This window comes from Ciconia boyciana, chromosome 1, assembly GCF_034638445.1.
Source record: "Ciconia boyciana chromosome 1, ASM3463844v1, whole genome shotgun sequence".
Lineage (NCBI taxonomy): Eukaryota > Metazoa > Chordata > Aves > Ciconiiformes > Ciconiidae > Ciconia > Ciconia boyciana.
In genome coordinates this window covers 17,184,865-17,208,878 of record NC_132934.1, presented here as the reverse complement: position 1 = coordinate 17,208,878, position 24,014 = coordinate 17,184,865, and the positions used below count along the sequence as shown (strand labels likewise).

The 24,014-nt window shown below is 40.6% G+C and overlaps 2 protein-coding genes across 2 annotated transcripts in view; both read right to left on the bottom strand.

The window, feature by feature from the left end:
• ABCD2 (ATP binding cassette subfamily D member 2) overlaps positions 1 to 19,971 on the bottom strand; it is a 49,001-nt gene extending 29,030 nt beyond the window's left edge. Inside the window, exons 1-6 of the mRNA XM_072859901.1 lie at positions 18,214 to 19,971; positions 16,672 to 16,852; positions 12,290 to 12,411; positions 9,143 to 9,311; positions 5,624 to 5,718; positions 4,104 to 4,249 (exon numbers count right to left, since the gene is read on the bottom strand). Coding sequence (XP_072716002.1) covers positions 4,104 to 4,249; positions 5,624 to 5,718; positions 9,143 to 9,311; positions 12,290 to 12,411; positions 16,672 to 16,852; positions 18,214 to 19,149 — 1,649 coding nt within the window. The 5' untranslated portion in view covers positions 19,150 to 19,971. The remainder of the gene's footprint in view (positions 1 to 4,103; positions 4,250 to 5,623; positions 5,719 to 9,142; positions 9,312 to 12,289; positions 12,412 to 16,671; positions 16,853 to 18,213) is intronic.
• A 1,239-nt stretch (positions 19,972 to 21,210) lies between these two features.
• The window catches only part of SLC2A13 (solute carrier family 2 member 13), a 211,696-nt gene continuing 208,892 nt past the window's right edge, over positions 21,211 to 24,014 (bottom strand). Inside the window, exon 11 of the mRNA XM_072859919.1 lies at positions 21,211 to 21,302. Coding sequence (XP_072716020.1) covers positions 21,226 to 21,302 — 77 coding nt within the window. The 3' untranslated portion in view covers positions 21,211 to 21,225. The remainder of the gene's footprint in view (positions 21,303 to 24,014) is intronic.

The following is a 24,014-nucleotide window of genomic DNA, read 5'->3' as shown; positions in this document are numbered from 1 at the left end:
ATATCAATAACCTAGTGGTGATTACAGCTTTACTGAAGCTTTACGGTGCAGAGACATTGAGGAATATTCCTGTGGTGTTGTCAAGGTAACCTGCAAGTACGTAGGTATGCAATTCTGCTGGCGTTTATATCAAACGAGGGAGAACTAAGGAAATGAGAGCCAATATGCAGAATCTCTGTTTCCTTACAACTGAAAAAGCTGAGACTTCTAGTTGGAGAGCAAGAAGAGCTCGAGTAAATGTTAGGAGGAATTCTATGCTAGAGCTCACTAATTCCACAGAGATGGAGTCTCCTCCCATGTTTAAGACCAACAGAGTAGGAACAGGGCACAGTCTGGAGAAATCAGGCTACCTTCAGATACACTGCTGATATACAATGAAAGGATCGACTGCTTCTTTAATTCCGTAAGTGCTACATATACATCTTGTGGTCATATCTTTAGCATCGGTACTCATGCTACCCACTACATACTTTTGTGAATTATTTATTACTTAAAATGATGTTTCTGAATTCTGATTTGAATCATGATTCCTTACCAACTAGAGCACCCACAAGCATTTATTTTTTCATTCACGCTACCTTCTTGACTAGTTAATTAAAAGAGGAATGCAAAGCGGTGGTTAACACAAATGAATTTTACTTTGCAAAAGAGGGACAGAGAAGCAGAAGGGGTAAGAGCACACATTCTGCCAGCTACTGAGGCTCCAATGAGATGTGACAACTTGTTGAGCTGTGACCAGTTCCTAGCACTGATCCATCCTTGAAAACAAGCTGCTTTTGGCACCAATATGATGCTGGGCTGCTTAAAGCCTCTTAAAGCCTCCCTCTCTTCTGCCCACTCCTCTTTCACACGCCTGTCACAGACAGCGGCAGAGCCACACTCACAGAAATCCCTGGGCTTCTCTCTCCCTGCCCCCCAAAAGGGCAGTTTGTCCCATCAGCATCCACCAGAACTGTGACTGATTAAGGACAAATTCTGCATGGCCTGGCCCTATATAAGGGGAGAAAAGAAAATCTCACAATGATTCACAGAGGTAAAATCTAAAAAAAGCAGTATAATGATGCTAAGCAATGTAAAAAGATAAAAACATAGGGACTCCTAAGGCTCTGTTTTAAAGCCTACATACTGCTAAGTAAAGCTAACTACAAAGTGTTTGCAGTGCTGATGAAATCTGGAGTATACAATGAGATAATTAACTTTTAAATAAATCATACTTTTGTGTGTGGCTTTTGAACTCGGCAAAGACACATGATTTCCCACGCATTTCTGGAATACTACACTGGAACATTACAGAGATGAAAAAAAAAATCTTTTCAGTGAGCTTCTATTTACTGTGGAGTATTTTGTTACTTAGTAATCACTGTATTCTCCGCCATTCACCAAGTGCAGACGAGGATCCTACATTTGACTCAAAGATGCAAAGAGGGCTGATGCAGAATTAAATTCATCCACAGGCACACAGGAGTAAGCTCTTACCAGACTCAATGGTAACTGTCCTCTCCACTCATGGAGAGCCATCTCCCATGTTCTTAGACCAGAGACATAATGTATACACTTAAACACAATGATGTCATTCTAATTCACTGCTCTGACAGACATCCACCAATTCAAGAGCCTTCTGCTATACCACAGTTTTCACCTACCCACCAAATGAAAGAGTGAGGTAGGTTGAACCCAGGTGATACCATCCTACCACCTCCCAGATCCTCTCAGTCCAAAACATATATTTTCCCTAAAGTTATGCTGAAATATATACATGATGAAATGTAGGCAGGGCACTATCTTTTCCAGCCTAAGGTTTTAGAATTACGTCTAAAAAAATAAACAAACAGAAGGTAATCCTGACCAAGCAGCAATTTGCACAGGGTTAATAAGCAAAATGGTTGCACCAGCAGGACCTTCCAAAAAAAGCTGCTTTAATTTTGGGACTTCAGAACAATTTACAAACCACTACAGAAATTCTAAATGTATTCTAGAGCCAGGGACAGACAAAAAACCCAACTGAATGTGTAATTTATTTAGGTCATAAAACACTCAGAAGTGGAATACAGGCAGAAAAAAAATGCCTGGACCACATAAGGCAATCCACACAAAAGCCCTAAAAATCCAGCAGATCTGTTGCAAATCTGGTCCAGAAATTTATAAACTTCAACTTAAAACTTAATCTCCTTCAAGTCATTCTTAGTGTCCCAGATATTCATCTAAGACTCTGTAAGCCCAAAGAACAAATACATTGGGCAAAAAAGCAACTCAGGATCCTCAAGGACATCCTAACAAACAAATCTGACCGATTTCTGTCCTATATCAACCCCTTCAGCCATATTCACCCACAAATCCCTACAAGACTCAGTCTCACAGTCCCTTTCCGAATACAAGACACTTACGAATGACAGGCCACACTTCTGAGCCTACAGAACCCATACTGACACAGCTGAACTGTCCCCCAAAGTAGACTTCAAAATCTTCAGCCACAGTCAAGGTGTAGCACTTTTGCAGAAGAGCCCTCTCTGTCACTCACTGTTGCCCCATTTACCCAGCCACTGCTCTGTCCCTTGGGAAGGGAATACCTCTGTACTGCCTAAAAAAACCTCCAGGAGTGCAGAGCTCACACAGAGCCACAGACCCGAGCCACGGCAACGTCACTTAGATGTCCCAAAGGCATCACAGCAGCACCCTTTCTCCTGGTGTATGCTATTAGGATGGACTGCATATGAGTGATACCTTCAGGGTACACAGCAAAGATGACATGCCAATCCCTACATGGCTTTGGTCACAAAGGGCTGCAAAGACGCTGGTTGAATCTCTGTTTCTGACCAAAAGTTTTGAAATATTCCGAAGAAGAGGTCTGCTGGACAAACTCGCCGAGCACTGCAAAGTTAGGGGAAACAGCTAACAAAGGACCATGTTTATGGAAACGAAACCCCAGCAGATGTGATTCAATCCCCTCAACCAGCACCTCGGCAAATCTGCCTGAATGCCATGTGAGTCTGTTTGCTTTCACAGAATAAAGGGGACATAAGTAAAGGGGAAGGGCTGTAGGCAAGCTAGCCTCAGATGTTGATCTGAGAGGGGGCTGGGATCACACAGAGGACAGAAGTGGCTGAAACTCAAGATTTTCTGCATGAAAAAAATTCAGAATATCTTTTGTTCTGCCTAAGAATAAAACTGATTTTAAGAATATCTCTCACAATGGGAATTCTGAAATATTGTTTTGAAAAACATTTAATAAAGCATTTTGCTCCAAATTCCTGAATGAAACCCTCGAGTGGCTCAGAAAAATGACAATGGCCAGCAATAAATTATACATATATTTGAAAAATATATAGATAAATGTTCTTTGTTACCTTCACCTGCAACAAGGAAAATCTACTCATCAGTTAATATTTTCCATTCAGCTTAATAGCTTGTACTTTTTAAGCAAGACTACAAACTGTACCATGAATACTCCTTTTGCCCATGGGAAGAAATGAACTACAGAAAGCAATCAAAGATTCTCAGTGTTTGATTTTGCTTTTGCAAAACAACCTAGTTAGAAGTCTCTAAGGAGATATTCTAGAATCAATTGCATTAAATTATGTTCTTAGAGTCCAACAGCAAGTCAGAATACAAATGAAGCACAAGAGAGACATGTTTCCTTTAGTGAAATGAGCACATATTATAAAAAAGGCAATTTGCAGTTAATATTGGATAGGATCCTGGTTTTCTAGTGTAAAAGTTGAAGTTTTGAAAATTATATTGAACAATTCAACATTTACACTCTCACTTGTTCTGATGTTTGGTTTTAAAGTGAAATCAGAATTAAGATCTATTAGGTCTATTTCAAATTTCTTTCAGATTCTGGTCTGTTCCCATGATCCCAATCATTTGGGACTTTAGCCATCAGGGGAGCACAGGCTCCATCACAAGGGTATGTGAGCCCTTTCCAATGACTGAAGATTTGCATCACCAACAAGAAGGGATTTTTTTTTAGCACTCTCCTCACAGCTGAGGTTGTGCTTATCACCTTTTAACTTGGCTGTACATATCAGAGATTGAAAATGAAAGAAGCATGGTCAAAATTATTGTAACCAGAAAAAAGGTATGACCTTGAGCAAAACACATACCTTTGTGGTATATAAAACATGTGCTGCGGAGGGGGTTTGTAGAGAACTCCTTCATACACAGGCCACAGACCACTTAAAATTCTGAAAAGCGAACTCTTTCCACAGCCATTGGGTCCAGTGATTAAAAGATTCATCCCCTCCTGGACCTACAATACCAATGAAAATGCAAAGATGTTACTATGCAGTATATATGGCACAAGACAGTCTAAGACCCCTAGAGGGAATTACATGAGCATTTATATCAAATTATCAACCCACTTCATTGATTACCTGCACATATTTATGCAACTATTCTGGAAACAGTGGCATTAGATATAATATGTGGGCTGAAATAATGAAAATAATTGCTATAATGTCTGAGTATTTCTATAAACTATACTAATTATATCACGATGTCAATACACCACAGTCAGAATCAATTATTCTAATGCAGATTAGGTCCAAAGGTGTTAACAGCATACAGAGCAGTGCTATGCCCATCAGTGATATTCATTTAAGCTACGGGAGCCTGATCAAATGATTTGGAAAATTTACTTCACATTGCCCTTTCCTGCTTAATTACCAGTGTTATTTTGGGTGTGATGCATTTGGTTTTATTCACTTGAATATTACCCTGTGTATATACAAGTGTATATTTATGCATAATCACAATGTTATTGTCTATGCTTTACATAAATATATTGACTATGTTATATTTTCTGTTGGTTTTGTCTCTTGAGCCAAACGAATAAATATAACTGTCTCCTTGACCATAAAGTTGTAATTTTACAAATCTGAAATTGCTACACTGAAGCCATTGCAAGTTTTGCCATAGCTAGGACCCTGTCTTCCTAGTTGCTAATTCTTATACCAATAGAGGTGGCAAGAGGAACGCTCTGCTTTAGCTAAATTAAAGGACCTGCTGGAATTATTCATGTTAGTGTTCTGATAACTTCAACTATTTTTTAAAATAACAACATCTGCACTGGAACATAAGATCAGCATATATATGGGAGTAATTCAGTAAAGGTCATCCATTAAAATTGTGAGCAGGTACTGAGTGGTATCTGGAATAGCTTTTTAAAAACAATACAGATTTTTAATAAGTAAAGACTCCACAGTTGGGCTTGTGAACTATGCTGTCAACTATTAGTTAGTACTGCTCTTTGTGGTGATCAAGCAAAACTACAGAATCCACTTTTTCACTGTTGCTGTGAACTCAGACTTTTGAAGGAGCCTATGTGAGTAAAGCATCCCAATTTCATTGAAATTAAATAAAGATGGATGCAGACTCCCATATACACCTTTGAAAATCTCAGGTTGGTTTTTCACCTGGCAACAGCACCAGAAATCCTCTCTTCTCTTTCTTTGAGCAGGATAAACTACATATGTCTGCCTCTATTGAGCTACTATGCCTACCTTTCTGGACTTCCCCTTTTATCCATATGCTCCTCCAAGTACTTAACATAAGGTACATGAATTCTGTGCTGTTTATGTTAATGTGATGGCAACAATCAGAAGATTCTTGCATATCATCTTACTTTGAAGTTTAGTCTGGAAACCACCACATCGCCATTCGGAGTAATAATAGGAACATTTTCACAAACAATTCCATGATCAACATCAATAACTTTCCCTAGAAAGAAAAAAAAAATTAATTAGAGTTTGTGAAACCTGCCATTAAGCAATGATATGTGACAGTCTCTGTGCACGGCTGAGAAGTATAAACTGGTGAGTTTCAAACAACTCTTTTATGTGCTCCAGATTCCCCTAGTGGAAAATCTGGATAATAAATCTCAGCTAGTCAGAAAGACACTGTCAGCAGTAGCCAAGAGTGTGCAATGAATTCTAAATTTGATCATAAATACAATGCACAATATGCATCATAAATATATAATGCACTATAAAGACATGTTTATTCACATCCTACCTGTATTTACTGTGTTTTAAGTAGGGGGTCAATATCAACCAGTAAAAAAGTTCAAGGACAGCCTTAGCCACAGGCAGACCAGTTTACCTTCTCTTGAGGATTTAACTGGAAAATGGAATCTACTTTCACTACCAGCTCTGAAACTCAGAGCCCAGTTCAGTCTCCTCCAGCAATGGCAGCAAAGCAGAAAACATTTAATGGCTTGCTTCCATCTCTTTTTGAAGCCACAGACACTGTAAACGTGTCTTGTAAGTATTTGTGGAAACCCGTATAACATTTCACTCCAGTAGCTACACTTACTATTTGGATTTCTGGAAAATTTAAATATACAATCTCAATCGGACATTTGTATACTCTGTAACACAAGGACCTCGAAATAAATTATTCTAGAAACAGTAAAAAAATGAAACCAACTCTAACTTCTCAGTTGCCTGTTAATGGGCTTCTCTAACAGAACCCAAACAGCTGGGCTCCTAGACAAATATCAGAAATTACCTTTCCAGACAAGATGCAAAGGAAAGAGATTTCTCTTTGTATTAGAAGGCTGCTTATTTTATAAGTTAGACTACTCTGAACAAAATAAAATGGAACTAAGGAAAAGTTGAGTTTATTATAAAAGGATCTGGTACCATTTCCTTCGGTTAAGGTTAGTTTTACATTTTCCATTAAGAGGCTCTTTGTTCAATTGCTTCTGACTTTGCCAAACTGTAACAACCTGGGCAAAAATTTCTGTGCCGTGTATCAGCCCAAGCATTCTTTTTTTCCTAAAATAAGTTTTATTTAAAACAGTTCTATGGTGTCCAACATGAGATTATGGAAAATGAAAGTGTTTTGCTGTTAAAAAAAAATTATTGCAGCCTTCTCATCACACTGAGGCTCTATTGCCTTCAGAGTCCTACAAAGGCACTTGATAGGCAACTGGGAGATCAACCACACCACACCAGGCATGTGTATTTTGATGGATTCACAAAAATGCTAACAAATTTGGCCAAGACATACTTTTGTGAAAAAGGGTCATACCAGTCACTCCAACCACATGAATACTTATGAAGGACTTGGTATTCATCTGACTATGCCTCCACAGAAAATTATCCTTCATGATCTCAAGCAAATTCTGCAAAATTCATGTTTTTGAGCCACTTGGATACGGTGGAGAAACTCTAGTTAAAATAAATCTATGATAAAAAATAGTAAGCTAAGTAAGTATTAAGTAAACTTAATTCTCGTTTCCTAACTTCACAGTGTTTGACTGCAACTTTAGCATGCTTTTAAAGCATATTTATGTGTAATCAGAAATACAATTTGACAGCATTTGTACAAGTACAAAATTCTATTTCAACTTTAAAATTCTGAATTATTAGATACATTATGTATAAGACAATATTATTATCTGTTAAAAATATTCTAATAGTTTTCATATTTTCACAATGCTCTTATTGACAACAGTAAGTGCAAGGCACAAACCAGACATCCCTTAGTTACATAAACTTATACTGGATGATTCAAAAGGAAATAAGTAGTATGTGTTCAAAGAGCCTTTGGGGAAGCTGAGTATTAAGATTTTTCTTTTCTAACAATGCAGACACACATACATAGGTGAGCACGTGTACTTCTATCCACATACAAATCCACCCTGCAGGGATTTCTGAAGTATCAAGACCAAAAGAAAGGAGGAAAAACAGTATTACAATGGGACTTGTCATAAAAAGTGTGGAGCCTGTGGCCTAGATTCATCTGGCCTAAATTCTACTTAAGTCCTTGTGTGCAATGCTTGGTATTGGCTAGCTGCCTCTGAGAGCCTACAATCACTCAGGAGCAAACGCTAGACACCACAACTTAGGAGGAATTCAGGCTGGATGAAATGTGTGACTGTAGTGGAATCAAATCTTGGGAAAAGGCTGCAGAGAAAAAAGGAGTGGAGTATAAGTATACTAGACCAAAAGGGAACGTGAACAGCATGTTGCGTATCTGAACTGTATTTGGTTTTGTTTTTAAACACAGTTATCTAAAAAGAGCCCCCAAATTACTTTGTTGCTCCAGGAACTACAAACCTTTTCGCTTGTACATGACAAAATGTAACAGTTAGAAAATGCCATTTCTTTTAATGTCAGCCAAATATTACCAACAGCTACAAGATTAAGACATCAGCTATTTCCACAGCTATCCACCATGCTGCATCAGACTGTTTGTTATGAAGAACCTTGCCAGAGGACCTTTGAGAAATCTGTGCTGAAGGGCAGCACTGTTGAAATTGTTGAAAGAAGTTATTTCACAAAGAGCACTTCGGTGCCTTCAATTCTACCAAGGTTTAAGTTTTCAGAAGCCAAAGGGAGGGAATGAGTCTTTTCAACACCACAGAGGGGAGAAGCAGAAGGGGTCTGTTAGGAAAATTGGGAAAAGCCCATTGCAAAAGCTGCCTTTAAGTACCTCAGAGAGAAGCTGGACACAAGAGGAAGAGAGAGGTGGCACATAATAGAGCACGATAAGAAATGGATGTACACAGAAAATGCTTTGGGGAGTGTGGAGACAGAAAGATAGTGGCACCAGAAAGATACAGGATAGGGATGGGAGGCATAAGGCATATACTGATCAGATCATTTGGGAGGTGAGAGGAAGGGTAAAGTTGTCAGCCCATTTTCAGTTGAAAATTCCCACTAAATTATGAAAAAATGAGCACAGGCTGATTTTTAGTTGCTGAAAACAAAGTAGTATTTTCATCAAAAACTACTGAACCAATCTGTCTTTCCCTCCTACCCCAAACAAAATAATGTGGTGTTTGAAGATGAAAAAGTTAGGGTCTCAGTTTTCTGAAAAAAATTAAGTGTCTGAGGAAAGCAGGCACTGTCCGTGTAAGAATAATAATACCACCACCACCAATATTAGTATAGTTGAAATGCCTTTTTCATTGAAAGTTTTCACAGAAAATATTTGAGCAATTTTGTGTATTAGAAAAGCACTGCATAAGCACAGAGTTACAAAACGGCAAGAGGTTAAAATGGAAGGCAAAATGGTCTCTGGGGTATTAAGGCTAAGAGGCTGATTTGTTGTAGAAACAAAACCTCTGTTTGCCTCCTGTCCCACTGCACCAGCCCCATGCACAGGAAAATACATACAAATATGAATCAATTACCTTTGATTTCTAAGGGCCCATCGATGTGTAATTCTGCTTTATCTTCATTCTTGCTGTTGTTTTCAGACCCTTGAATAACAGCAGTTCTTTTGTAGATGCCTCTCTTCACCTCATCAAAGACTGAAAACATGTTGTAGACACGGGCGGTGTAGCCTGCTAGCTCAGTAACCTGAGAAACAACAAATATCTCATTTCAGCTATACTTCCCAAATTCTATAAATGAAATGTTTGGCCAAAGATTCATGAAAAACATTCCCAGCTATTCTGAGTCACTGCTTCTCAAATGCTATTCTGGAAGGATCAATGATGCATCTTTAGATTCTTTAGATCAATTCTTTAGATCAATCTTTAGATCAATTTTCATTCCTTTAGATTCTGTGCTAACCCGTATGCCACCCACCACTCCTACCAGCCAGCAGACAGAGACAGTTTGAGGGCGACAGATTTCAGCCAACGTAAGCTATGATAGCTCCAGTAAATGAGGAGGTTGCAGGGACTGCTCTTTTCCGTGGAGCAGTACAGTCTTCAACCAGCAGAGAATAGCTATTAGCATAGCTGAAAATAGAGAGCCTATAATACAACAGAAAAACAAAATCTCTGCATTTGCCAGCAAAATAAAGGTTCACAGAAGTGAGAAAAATTGGCATCTATAATTATTTATGTTTACTTCCCTGTATTCCCAAAACCTCCTGTGGGAAAGGGGTGCTTTCCTGTGTAAAACAGGCAGCACCAGGGCATCCTGTCTAAAATACAGCACAAAAAAGAAATTACTCTTTTGTCAACTGCATGCTAGAGTACCAGAGCTAAATCTGAGACCTTGGATTAGAACTGGGCATTTTTAAGATGGTGAGGTCTCTTAAAAGGCTTTCTCCTTTTTTTTGATCCTTTTGTCACAATTTCCACCTGGTGAAGACAGAAACAACAGATTTCTAGACCTGGTAACTTCCTATTTGTGGGCAGGAACACCACCAAGAGCTCCCAAAGAACTGCCTCCATCTGCTGGCAGCAAAGAATTAAACCCGGGCATCTTATTATGAATGTATTATTAGATAGTTTTAAAAGGATGAATTTTCATGCTAAATGCAGAAAGCAAGACAAGAATAGCAAGAAAATGAGTTCAAGATTATAAAATCATTAGCTTGCTGTGGTTAAACACATACACCCCATGACTGAGTTCACCTGCTATGAGTGTACATAATTCCAATATAAAATCCTCTAAATTTCACTATTTGTGCCAGATTCAGAAATGAATACTAGTTCTGGCCACATGGCCATCACTCCACTGAGGTTAACAAGTATAAAACCTCTCAAAAAACTCAGTTTAAAAAGAGTAATCACTCAATGTTTCAACTCCATCAGCTGTACGCTGTTTTGCACTATTGGTAATTGCATTAACAGCTGTGAAAAGTATTGGGCTAACAGCACTTGAGACAGTAGGTAGCACATAGGAGCTGTAACATCATTCTCCACACTGGAGTCTTTCTAGCAATTTCAGCGGGAGCTCGTGCCAGGACTGAGTGCTCCGCACAGTGTCGGCAGTGGCATTTGATGGAGAGAATCCTGCATGTGATGAACAAAACTTGTACCAACTGTGCCCCAGAAGAAACATAACTTTCTAGTTTCTAAACCATGCCCCTACAAACTCATTTTGTCAAAACACTAAATACTAGCATCTAAACTATTGACCTGCAAATAAAAGTTGAGCCCACCTCATCTGCACGCTGAATTATGTTGACTGGAGGCTGCTTTGGTGGATCGAGTGGGCAAGAACTGGAACTTCACTGCCACTTGAAGTGGATTGAAGTACACTGTCCTTTGAAAACTGCCTGAGTCACGAAATGGGAACGTCAATGTGGTTAAAGTACCGCAGTGTCTCTTGAAGAGAAGTATAAATGTAAAATTAAGATGGAAATTCATAGAACTGGTCTTTGATCTCATGCTGCCTGGATTAAAATCTCACCATGTTATAAACAAAGTGAGTTTGTTCAGTTGTTCCTACTACTTTGTGGGTATTTTTGTTTCCAAAAAATAAAACCCCAGTGTTTATAAGTCCCCATGTACATTATATAAATGACTTAAATGTTGAAAATTAAATAGAAATGACATGAGCGTATAATAGGTTATCTGGCAGTATCTTTAGAGCAGAGGCCAAGCAGGGGAACAGCTAAAGGAGCATAGGTCAAAATCACAGTCCATTAGAAGAACTCCTTCTGAAAAAAGCACAGACTCTGGCTTTGTCAGAGTCCATATCTGAAGGCATGAAACTACCCCTCCTTCTCCAATTTACAAAGCTGTAGCTATTATGGCTGGATTCCAAGTAATGGAATCCATAGTCTTTGATTAGCTGCCTAGCTAATGCGTGCCTCCTCGCACTGCACTGGGAAAAGGGGTCCCCACCAAAGGGACAAGCAAAAACCAATTAGCAAATGCAGAACCAACATTCAGAAGGAAATGTTGAGGAGAATAATAGCGCTGCCTCACTTTTCTTTTGCTTAACAGCCGGGACCCAGAGAAACCCCCAAGAGAGACCACAGATGAAAGCCCAACTTTACTGGAATTTGGGTAGGGACCTGAAACAACATCTCTGATCTTCCAGACGAACATCCCATACTTCTAGACTATCTGCTGTCCCAAGGTGAACTTTTTCCTGGTAAGATTTCTCTACTTTGCAAAATTACTTAAAATTTAACAGGTTCACAAGAGACTGAAAACAGTCCTACAGTTTAGGTGGCCAGGAAATAAGTATTCAATTCTCTTTGCGTTTCATATATAATATGACACTTCCAACAGAAGAGTCCCAATACATTGGAAGCAGACAGCCTGAATTCACAGCCTGTGCTCCAAATAGAGGAGGAATTTGAACTTTTATCACTCACATTCCAGGAACTTCTATGGCTCCCTGATGGCACCTGAACACAGGTATTAAAAATGACACTTACATGTTGCACCATACTGGCAGCTGTGCACTTTAGACTCTTTGTGGACTTAACTCTAAAGATCAAACTGTCAGTTCAAAGATCTCCATGGATTTAGTTGCAATAGAATTCACCTTTAAAAACTGCACTTTTAAAAAATATTTTGTATTAAATGTAAATTCTGTTTTACATTTTTTTCTCTTCTGTTTCATGTATGATGGATGTACAGTACCTCTTTGTAGGAAGACATAATCCTTTCAATAGCATCTGCTCCAGAGATCAATAAGTTTCGTGATATAGTAAAAGCTTCTGTTCTTTCACTAACCATTGCCTGTTTCTGGCCATCTTCCAATTCTAAAAGTAAAAAAAGTTTTCTGTTAAAATATTCTTCTGAAAATTATCTCTACAAATTAAATTATGATTAGAATGTGAGCCGTTATAGAGCAGCTTTTAGATTAAGAAAAAGTTAACCCTAGGAAGACAACCTGTCAAAAAGAATTTGTGAATGTAACTAGCATAGATAGCTTTGTAACAAAGAATAAGTGGGAGTATATGGAATTCATCCTCTTATGCAAAACAGTCTATTCTTTTATACTATTTGTCTACCTAGATAATTTTCCTTTTAATATGTCATTATTCCACTGAAATTTTTAAAAATATGAAAAAAGTGAAACTTAAGCAATGATCTAAAATAGATTTTTAATAGCATTTTTACTATTTTTGCAATTACGCATTTTCAGCCTTATTTACTGACTTCATGTAAAAGGAATCATTCATATTGATGGAAATTTGGCAACATGATTGTATTTCTATAAGAAAGCAATAAGCTCTTTTATTATCAAAGGCATGGTTTAAGTAGGATACCTCTCACAACACAGTTTCTCTCTTCATCTGACCCCAGAACAAAGCTGTGATGCTTTGTTTATGACACTACATCCGATTACCAGGAAAACTCTTGCTCCAAAGAAAGGAGCTGTCTCATAAGAACATGTCAGGAGCAACAGGCATGGAGAAAACAGTAACAGAAATTATAGGAGATATGTGAGAAATAAATGTTTACATTTAACATATCTACATATTCTCTTGCTACCATGTGACCTACAGATTTATACAGCATAGTCAACTTGCAATGTCTGCATTTTGAAGGAGTCAAGATTTAAAAAGAAGTGGCTGAATATTTTGAGACTGAATGTTGTTTCAGTGTTAATAGTTGCATCTACAAAAAAGAAGGCAACAATGTGTAGTAAACCACTCAAAGATTTTTCACATGCAAGATTTAGAATTAAAGGTCTCAAAGGTTTTCTGCATCACATAACTTTACATATATATCTTTATATATTGCTTAAGTCTGTTGCAGAACAGGGTCTGGATTTTTTTTTTTTTTAAGTTTGTAAGGTTTTTTTAAAGTTTCTTTTTTAAGCTAAGCTGCTGCTAGGCATCAGGCTAGGTAGGATGATAGGTGGATCCAGTGTGGTAACTCCTGTATTAGTAATTGTTATTAACATCCTCTGTGATGTTTGCACAGTGCTTATGGTCAAGAAAATCTAGGAGGAATTCCCTGCAGGTGTGATGCGACTGTAAATTTTATGCGCTAAGTCAAGCAATGGAAGCGTATAGCAAACAGTATTTTTTTACTTGGTGAGTAACTGTCTTACCTCCCTGACAAGATCAGATTCTAGAAACCTGGTGTCTAGAAATCTACATGCAATACCAAAGCCAGATGTATCTTTCTGTCTCTATTAGTTAAATCTAAAAGTTATTTTGTTTTCATTTACACATCCATAAAGGTATCCCCACAGAATTACATCTGAATCACTGAAATACACTATGGATAATTTAGGAAAAACTTTTTTTAAATTCTTACATCATAATTTTGCATTTATAAATATACACACCATCTATATGTTACTCTTTCTGGCCTCAGATGTTTTTAATAACTATTTTAATTGAGATACATGTTCAAATTTTTTAGCTTAAATTATACAACATCAGTACACTGCCAACTAGTTGTACGCAATCTAGCCACAACAAGAGGCATGCTTTTTTTTTGGGGGGGGGGAAGACAGAAAACCTCTTGCAAAGGGAGAGATTACAAAACTCTTGCTCATGTAGTTCTCACTCATTTTAAAAAGTCATTTCCACTCCAAGAGTAATGAACTTAGGGGATAGAGAGAATTCAGTTAATTCATTAGTAAAAACTAAATTGAAATTTGTTTCTTACTTCTCAGAGAACCAATTTTTGCTGGTCTTGTTGGGATTACAGCCCATGCTACATAGAACCACCAAAATTAAATCATTTAGGAATCAGCTATGGTTTAACTATGCTAATGCAGCATTCCTCCTGTATGTAAATGCAGAATTTATTGACAGCTGCTTCCAGCACCCAGGCTAGCTCATCTAGCAAGAGTTAAGAGATCTCTACAAATTTCATCATTTCACCAGCATTTCACCATTCCAAAACACAAGCTCTTATATTACATGCCTAACCCACCAAGATTACTTTTCTTGAACTTTTTGTCCAAAACATTTTTCATACGGCTGGCCTCCTGTGTTTGAAGAAGTGGTGCATTGTAACAGGGCAGACAGACTGTCTCTGTTTCATACAGAATCTAACATTTCCCTTTTCGTCTTCATGTATGTAATTGATAGTCATACTTTTTTTATAAACAAAGATAAGAGTTCACTGTGTCTAGAGAAATCAAAGTCTTGCTGCCAAAAATAGTTACTTTTCAGAAACTAATGAGACACACGACATTTGGAACACCAATCATTTAATACAAAAAGAAGGAGAAATTTTATCAAATGGGAATCTTGGCTTTGCCAGTTAGTTTCTTCCCTGAAATATGTAACAGAATTAGTAATATCTTAGTAGATATTTAGATTATTACTATCTAGATAACAGTAAATATCACTGTCATAGAAGATTCTTTTTTCTTTTTATTGCAGGATTTTTTTTTTCCTCTCTGAAGAAGTGTACAAAATCTATTGCTTTACACCTTTAGTCTCAGGTCTGGTCATGGTACCAGTTTGTACATATCCCTGATTCTGGTGATTTATCCTAAAGTAATAAATACACTATCTGTTCCTTCAGATATGAACAAACTTGCATCTGACCTGCTGAGACACAAAGGGCTGTCTTCCCAAGCAGGCCAATGGTAAGTTCAGGTCTGCTTGATTCTTTGAATACCCATTGTACTTCAAACTGGTCTTGACAGAGTTGATTTGTATTATGTTTGTGATCCATCATTATGATATGCCTCAGGCCTCCATAATAAGCCCCATGCTTTAATGTTTTATGTTGCTGGTGGCAAATATTCCTCCGCTTTACAACATGAGCCATCGCTGCGTCTTTTTCTCCCCCATTTGAAAAGTATTTATCAAAAGAATACTCATGAGTAACAGGCATGTTATTTAGTTTAGCATGAATACAAGTCTTTTTTTTATTCATGCTGTAATACCAAGGAGATATTCACAATGTGTGGTTAAACAATCTTTTTCTTGACTGTACTCATTCCTGTCTTAGCAGAAAGACTCTTATCACTGTTTCTCTTGTGCTGATAACCTTCACTGTGAGGTGAAATGGCTTTGTACAAACTCTTCTGGTTGGAATAGGACCTCCTGATATTTTTCAAGCTGTTACCAGGATGCCAGCCAGGGTCCTGATATAGTGCCCTCCTGAGCCATGTGATGGGCAGCGGCTCAGACAGCTGAACACCCAGCCATGTACCAACAAAACTGCAAGTAAGCTAAACCATGTGGGGGCTGCACAAAGTCATCCTACAGATCAAACCAAGCTTGTCCTGTTGGACAGCTCTGATTTGGAATATAACTACCAAGACCTGCAAGGAAAAGAATTCACTCATTCCTGATTAAATGTACCCAACTTAGAACTGATCCTTCCGCAGACATTGTAGGATCTGTGCTTAAAGAATCCTATGGAATTTGTAATATATTCTATGGTTCTAATTGCGCACAAGGAAGCCTGTTGAGGTAAACTTCCCCACTTGACTTTCTGCTCTCCTTTTTTTTTTTTTTTTAAAATAGCATCTGCAATACCAACGCTACTTGGGTCTCGCTTCACTTCCTGGAAAGTTATGATAGGATGTTGAAAATTATACCATCCAAGCCTGGAATCTGAATTTCACTTTCTCTTCTCCCAGGGAGTCAGGGAAAAACAGCGGTTCCTAACAGGTCAATGCATAAGAGAATAATTAGCTATAATTACACTACGGTTTATGGAAGGAGGAGATAAGCACTCTAGGAAAGTTAATAGTATCATTTTGTAAAGTAGCAGGAGATGCTGCAAAAATCAGCCTGCCATCCCAACAGTGGCTAGTGAAAAAGGACTGCAATTATCATTATAATCTCATGTGACATGAGGATCCTCTAAGTCCTGAATTCATGCTGTTTATCAGGCTTATGTTCAAAGTTGGATCTTTTGCATTGCTCTTTCCTCAGCTGACTTGCTATGCTTGAAAGTTACACACAAGACACGGACGTTGTAATAAAGTATGTGAATAATAGATAAATATGAATGGCATTCGGGGGAAGTACAGTCTTTTGAGAAAGTAACTTTAAAGAAACATTTCGAAATTAAGTAAAAAATGGTATTACCGCCATCTGCAAATCCTGTCGCGGTGATGATGGGCACAGCAACCATAATCATACCACAGCTACTCCAGACATACTTCATCAGGAATTGCTCTATCATGATGTACCATAAACGTTTGGACAAAATGAGATTCATTTGATCTGTCAAAGCCTTGTAGCTTTTTTGCAGTTGTTTCATTTCTACCTACAGTTAAAAAATAAAACATTTGTACAATGCAACAAAGCTGCACATGTCATAGAAGATACGTTCACGTACGTGCATGACATAATTGGGTACCGAGAGCTGTGACTTCTGAGTCACATATGCTGCGTGGTCCTTTATTTTCACAGTGCTGCAGTCTCACAGAAAAAGTGCACAGCTTTATGGAAGTCAGCGGACCTGGTTCTTATTTACACCATCGTCCCTCGGTAGCACATTCACAGGTTTTCAGCTTTTTTAAGATCTCTGATATATACAAGAACAACATACAAGGCAGTCAAAACAGCTGATTCTAACAACCAAAATAAGATTGATTCCACATCCTTTTAACAAAGCTGCAGCTGTAGAGTTTCACAGCAGCTGAAACTCCTCATATTGGAAAGCATTTGGGGATCAATTACCTCCAGTGACTTAAACTTGCAGAGCTGATCCCTGAAATGCAATGCTGCTTGGTTTTACAAGCAGTCTGGAGGAAGAAAGAACTATCCCAAGAGGTTTAACAAGTCAAAGACAGTTGCAAGTCAATATGATATAATGCATTCAGTTCAACCCAGTATATGTGGGAACTGAAAAAATGTTTAATTTAGCTGCACTTAAAGCACTACTATAGGCAACTTTTGAGAACAACTGCTTCTACCAAAATAAGCCATTTACATTATATAATCATTGCTTGGACTGAAAGAGTAATACTTCAGGCTGGTTTCCAGCTTTCAGTTTCACCTTACATGAAACAACTTTTTTTTCCAAATCGTGTTTGAAAGGTGTTACAGACAAAATTCACTTCTAGTAAAAATATGAAGAGTTCCTTAATAAGGTGGCTTTAAAACAAGCCATTAGTTTATGTAACTGTGACTGCTGAAGTACTGTACTTAAGCTATTTTAAGACTGATGACTACATCTTTGCTTAGCTATGTAGAAGAGTGTCAAAGGTTGTAGTGCTCTCTGTGCTATCACAGAGTTCTCCCCTAGACTTTCTGGTGTGCCCTGGTTGCTATTTCTGCAGCATTAAATCTGGTAGTTCATAAACATGGGTTAAAAAAAAAAAAGCCTGGAAAAAGTTAAGCAGAATAGACTGGGTGGGGGAAAAACGGAGATTAGCTTTCTAGAAACGCATAGGATTCAGCTGCAAAACAGGAACATTGTCAGAGCCCAAGGGAACTATGGTCCGCTCCCCCCAGATACTGCCTGCGAGATTGCATTTTCCTAGGAAATGGGAAGTGCTAGCAGTGAACAGGTTTAAATGGCAGAGGCACCCAAAGTGCTCGGGGAGGGCAGCAAAGGAAGTGCAGGTCAGCTCCGGCACTGCAGAAGCAACCCCAACACCCTCCGATTTTTCTCCTCCTTACCTTGTGCCCTCGGTAAAAGGCGATCTCTTCCACGTTGGCAATGATGCGCGAATGCATGAAGCGCAGATAGCCCTTCTTGTGCGCCTCCTCAGCCACCAGCTTGCCAAACTTGGGAGAGCAGGCTTTGAGCACGCGGGCCGTGGAGTAGACAAGGAGTCCAGCCAGGAGCGTGGGCCCGATGGGGTTAGCCCCCCGGGCCCGCGCTGTGCAGATGAGTGTGTAGGAGGTGAGCACGACATCCAGGATGGGCTTGGTGAGGTTGGAGTAGAGATGTGCCACAGACTGTGAGAACATCATGATGTCCTCAGTGAGGGACTGGTCAGGGTTGGCCAACCGCCCGTCCATGCTGATCACCCTGTAGTAAGTCTGGTTGGCAAAGTAGGTCTCATAGGCGTGATCCACCAGGCGCGTGCGGAAGGCGAGGGCCAGCTTGCACTCCAGGTACCGTATGGTGCTGTTCACGAAAGTGGCCGGGATTGCAATCATCAGCCATTTGATTAATTTGAAGACAAAGGTCCTGGGCTTTTTTTCCACAATGCTTTTCACAATCTTCCCATCGAGGGCGGCCACATAGATGGAGAGGAAGGTCCTGGAAACCAGAGCAACCGAGTGGAGGCAGAGCAAGCCCAGCTCGGCGCTCACCAGTTTTGGGAAGAACAGCTTGCGAAGTTCCAGCAGCTGCTTGAAAAATTCCGCGTTCACCGCCGGGGAAGCTCTGCCCCGGCTGCCGGCGCGGTGCGGCGCCTCCCGGCCCCCGTCAGCCCGGCCGGCATCCTGCGAGCCGCCTGTGCAGCCCGCTCGCTTCATGCGCCTGCGGATGATGGGATAGAGGATTTTGAGCCCGTACGCCGCAGCCAGCAGGCACGCAGCCCTCTTCGCGGCGCTCGCCCTGCTCCATTGCACCCGCCGGGCCGCCGCATGCAGCATGTGGGTCATCCTGCCCCGCCGGAGGCACCGCTTCGCGCCGGTCCTAGCGGGGGCGGCTCATGCCCCGCGGGAGGGTCGGCCCCGCCGGGTCTTCATCGGGCCGCCGGGGGCCCCGGCTGCCCGCCGGCCGCCCTGCCCTGACAGATGGCGAATGAGCCCTGCCTCCGAGGGGCGATGATTGCCTTCAAAGCGCGGCGCGTTGCACCACGCAGCCCGGCGCCGCGCAGCCCGCCCCGCCGACCACCATTGGCTGCGCGGCGCGGGGCGGCACCGGCAGCGGCCCGGCTTCCCCGCACCGCGGCCCCGGCCCCGGCCGCCCGCTCGGGGCCCGGCCGCCGCGGCTGCACCACCAGCAGCGGCAGCAGAAAGCGCGGGTCCTCCGGCACTTGGCCCCGGGTTGACAGCAGGTCCCCCGGAGCTCGGCCCCAGCTGCAGCGTTGATCCCCCGGAGCTCGGCCCGGCTGGACGGCGGGTTCTCGGAGCTCGGCCCGGTAGCGCCCCGGCTCGCCTCAGGCTGCGGCCGGCCCTTTCCTTCCGCCTGCCCTGCGGAGCAGGCACCGCCTCCGGCCCCGGCCCCGGCCCCGTCAGCGGCGCGGGGGCGGGGGGGACGGGGACGGCGGCGACGGGGAGAGCTCGGCAGCCGCGGCGGCGCCGGGGCACCGTGTCACCCCCGGAGCCCGCCCGAGCCCTCCCCGGGGCGGGGGGGCCGTAACGCCGCCGCGGGGGGTGCGCCCGGTGCGGGGCGAGCGGCGGCTCGGCGCGACGGGAGGCGGGCGAGGGCGGCTGAGGGGCAGCCTCGGGTCGGAAACCGGGCCGGGCGGCTGCGGGAGGGAGCCGGGCAGCACGGCGTCGCCGGGGCTGCGCTTTCAAAATAGGCGTAATTTATTTCCTGTCCTCTCGTCAAGAGGAAACCGGTATTGTGCTGTTGCAGCGCAATTGGGCAAAAACAACCCCGAGCGATTCGTGCGGTCCCTGCAGCAAAACCAGGCTAAGTTCGCACAAAGGAAGTAACAATAAAGGCAGTTGTCTTGCTGCATTATTTTTCTCTCGCCCTAATTTCTTATTCCTACTTCTGCACTTGTTTGGAAAAGGTATTGTATTTGAAATTACAGGGGGAGGATCAGAGTACTTAAAAATACTTCGGGTCCTTTCACACTTTGAAAATGAAGTAATGAGGTAACTGCATCAGCTGGTATATGATAAAGCATTAGTTTAGGATGTGTGTGTAAAAGCAGGTTTGAAATATGTGTTATTAGGCATTTACAGGAGAGCTGAGGAGTCCAGCCTTCCCCTAGAAATGGAGAGTGAGGCCACCTACCTCACTGTAACTTGGCATACGCAGACTGAAATCAAGTCACATTACTGTTATAAAACAGTCCTCTTTGGACAGAGTGCAATGATGATGTTTAGATAGCGACACAAGCTTCAGGATGAAGAAATGATATCTTTGATTTGAGAGAGCACTTTGCTTTTAAAAATTGGGCACCGCTTATCAAAACATGCAGGTGCCTTCCAAAAAGCGCTGTAAACCAAGACCAGCAAGACAAGACTAAGTAAGATCTATTTCTCACTTCTTCCTAGGAGGCTGCACAAATGGTGTCCACAATGGGCTGCTGGAAAGTTATGTAGAGTAGATGTGGGGTAATCTTGGAGCTTATTAGACTTTCTGCCAGTGGGGACAGGATAGAGATCTGGATAGAGGTCCTTCTGGCTTTTGGGTTTTTTAATACACAACTCAAAATAAAGCTAGGAAAATGTTGTCAAAATCTGAGCCAGAGCAGTACAGCTAACTTTCAGTTACTGAGTAGGCCTGCTTTCACTGCAGATAATTTTGTCAATAAAATAGGTTTTTCAGCGCACAAAGACACTGATAAGATACACTGGCTAAGAAATTGCTGTGCTTAGGGTTTGTTATTTTTTAATCATGATCTCCACTCAGTACTTCCCATTCTGGCTTGCGTGTATCACAGCATACTCTTAGATTTTGCCAAACCACAGTTATTTGCAATATTCCATTACTCTAGCGTTTTCTTACCAAGGGGAAAGTTCACAGATCTCTTTCGGTTCTGCATATCTGCTGACCTTTCACTTCACAAGATCCTGGAGGACTGAAGCTTTTGGTGACTTGTTGGTAAGTGCAGACATACACCCCGCAGTCAGATCTGTGGGAACATTTAAGTAGAGCAAATGTGACCATGCAGTGTTTTATATATAATAAAATACAATAAAAGCAATGTATTTTATTTCTTTGAAAGTAGGGAGAGAAGCCTAAACTGTTGTTTTAAATACACCCTTTCTTCTGTTCTTGCTGCCTCGAGAGTTTTGCTCTGCCACAGTCCTGCTCTGTAATCCATACACAAACTCCTCTTTGTGAAACATGGCCTTAGGTGGTAGATTTTTTTTTTAGTGGTGAAGGCAGCAATTTTACTGCATTTAGTCATAAAAAAATTTCTCAATATTACCAGAAAAATAATTACCAAAGCTGCAGTAATATTGGTGCAGTGTTCAGTGCTCTTTTGTCTCCACAATTTCTACTGACTTTATTTTAATAAAATTCTGAAGATAAGTGCAATCAAATAAGTGCAAGTAACTCGTGCTGTGAGGTTCTTGATATTAGAAGCAGAATATTTTGGGGTTTACTCTCTCTTAAGGAGAACCAAATACCTTTTTTTTTTTTTTTTTTAGTGCCAAGTGATTGTTTTTAAGTCATACGGTTAGTTTTCATCAAACACATTAAAATAACTTGTGTTCATTGTCTGAATATAGGAACCAATAACTGAGGAGGAAGAGTAAGAGGAGCTTATCCAATTTTTGTAATTCTTTAATATTCTGTAGTAATTTTTCACTATTTTAAGTAAATATTTCAGTGGAACAGAATGCCATAATTCTGCTCCCAACTACAAAAATAAGATTGTTTATTATCCAAACAGTGCTTCTCTGATGACTGAAGTAACAGAATCACTGCCTATGGAAATGATTTGTGCTTGGATACCACCACAAAGCAGAAATAGAAGCAATGAATATCAGGCTGACTAAACTCCTTGAATGTTTGAACATGTGGGAACTTGAGTGTAATCATGGCAACACGAACGCCTCTTTTTTTCTCTTCTATTTTATGCCCACTGGCTCCCACTCCAGCACTTCATCATTGCACAACTTTGTGTCTGCTGTGGAGATAGTGGAGTTGGAACGTGCAGGTTATTATGTAAGAGATATTATGTAAGAGATAGCAGTCAGCCTTCCTCGGTGATCATTTTTTAAAAGCTTTTGATTTAATGTTTCAAAAAATAAAATGTGCAGTTTTTGAAGCAAAAGGCTGCTTACCTGATGCCTTATATGCTCCTAACACAGAGTCCAATGCCTGTAACATCAACCTTTGCAGAAAACTAGAATTTCCTCACTGCTTACAGAGTGCCATACACTGTGCCATACAGACATAAAAAATAAAAAAATAAAGATACTGAAAAATAGATATAAATTATGCCTTTTTTATCACTGCTATTTGGGATAATTAACGTTTGAATACATATGTATCATGCATAAAGTATGTAACTGTTTATATGTGGATGAAGTATATGTGAAATACATAAAATATGAATCCACACAGTGCCTGTTGTTTTCAATTATATACTAATACTGAACTGTAAATCATTTCTAAAATATGATGTACTGTAATATGGTGAGCTAGGAATTTCTGGTTTTTTCTTTAATTTTGAGATGTATGTTTACATACTGGTGTGGGAATAGTAGGCCTCGATTTGAGCCAAATTCAACAGAGAATGATCATACAAGGCCTTATTCAAGTAAATACCTTACTCTGAAGTCCTTCCGAAGTTTCTATTGACTTTCATGTAACCACTTACCTAAGTACAGAAATACACCCACAGTTTGCAACATCAAGGCAAACCAATGACAAATTAGACCTTTTCATCAGAAAAGGGCGATAAGGTATCTGACCTTTGATTTCAAATTCATAGCAGCAGAAATTGTCTTCTTATTCTGCCTGGTTTAGAGAAGCCATTGGCTATAGTCATACACCTCGGTAGAATAGCCAGGTACTGTAATTTGTTTAGGATCTGGAGATCTAAGCCAAGCAAGAAGCTTCAGTTTTTAAGGTGACAGATGTGGAAGCTTGTTGAAGAAGTGTCACTGTGGTGAGACTGGCCTGATCCTACCAACAGTTGGTTCCAACTGTTTTGGTCCTAATGAGGCTGTATGGTACCCAGACTAGGCAGAGATGCATTATGGCAAGAGGGTAGAGAGGAGAGGGGAAATGGGAAGGTCCTGCTCTGTTGTTTGACTCCAGAGCGTAGGCACCACAGAGATGGTGTAAATGGGGGGCATTCCTGCACCAGTAGCCCTCTTCCTCTTATTCTGTCTTCCGTAATTTAAACCCTGCATGTTTTGTAGGTTATGAGAATTTATCCGTAAGGCATTTGAGTGGTCTGGCTGATGGTACAATCAGTAACAGACCGATCACAAACAGTTCTGACTTCTGAGAACAGCATGACTCTAGACAGAATACGGCTCTAGAAAGAAGTGTAAACAAGTTGTTCTCCCTTTACAGAGAGGGAGAGGGAAAAGGCCAAGGATAGAGAAGGTCGGTGTCAGCTGCTCCAACCACAGTGAACTGCTGACTAATGATCTCAAAGAATTGCACTTTTAATATTTAGGCTTTGATACTTAAAAGCTTTCATAGCTGGATTTTTAAGACATATTGTTAAATTTATTTCTTATTGCACACAGAAAACTCAGTTGAACCCAGCAATTCCAGAAAAATACAATTATGGGAAGCATGTGTCTAGTTTATGCCTTCAGAAGACTCAAATATGTTATGTTTTTTGGGTTTTGCTTTAAATCTGTAAGGGTTTGTT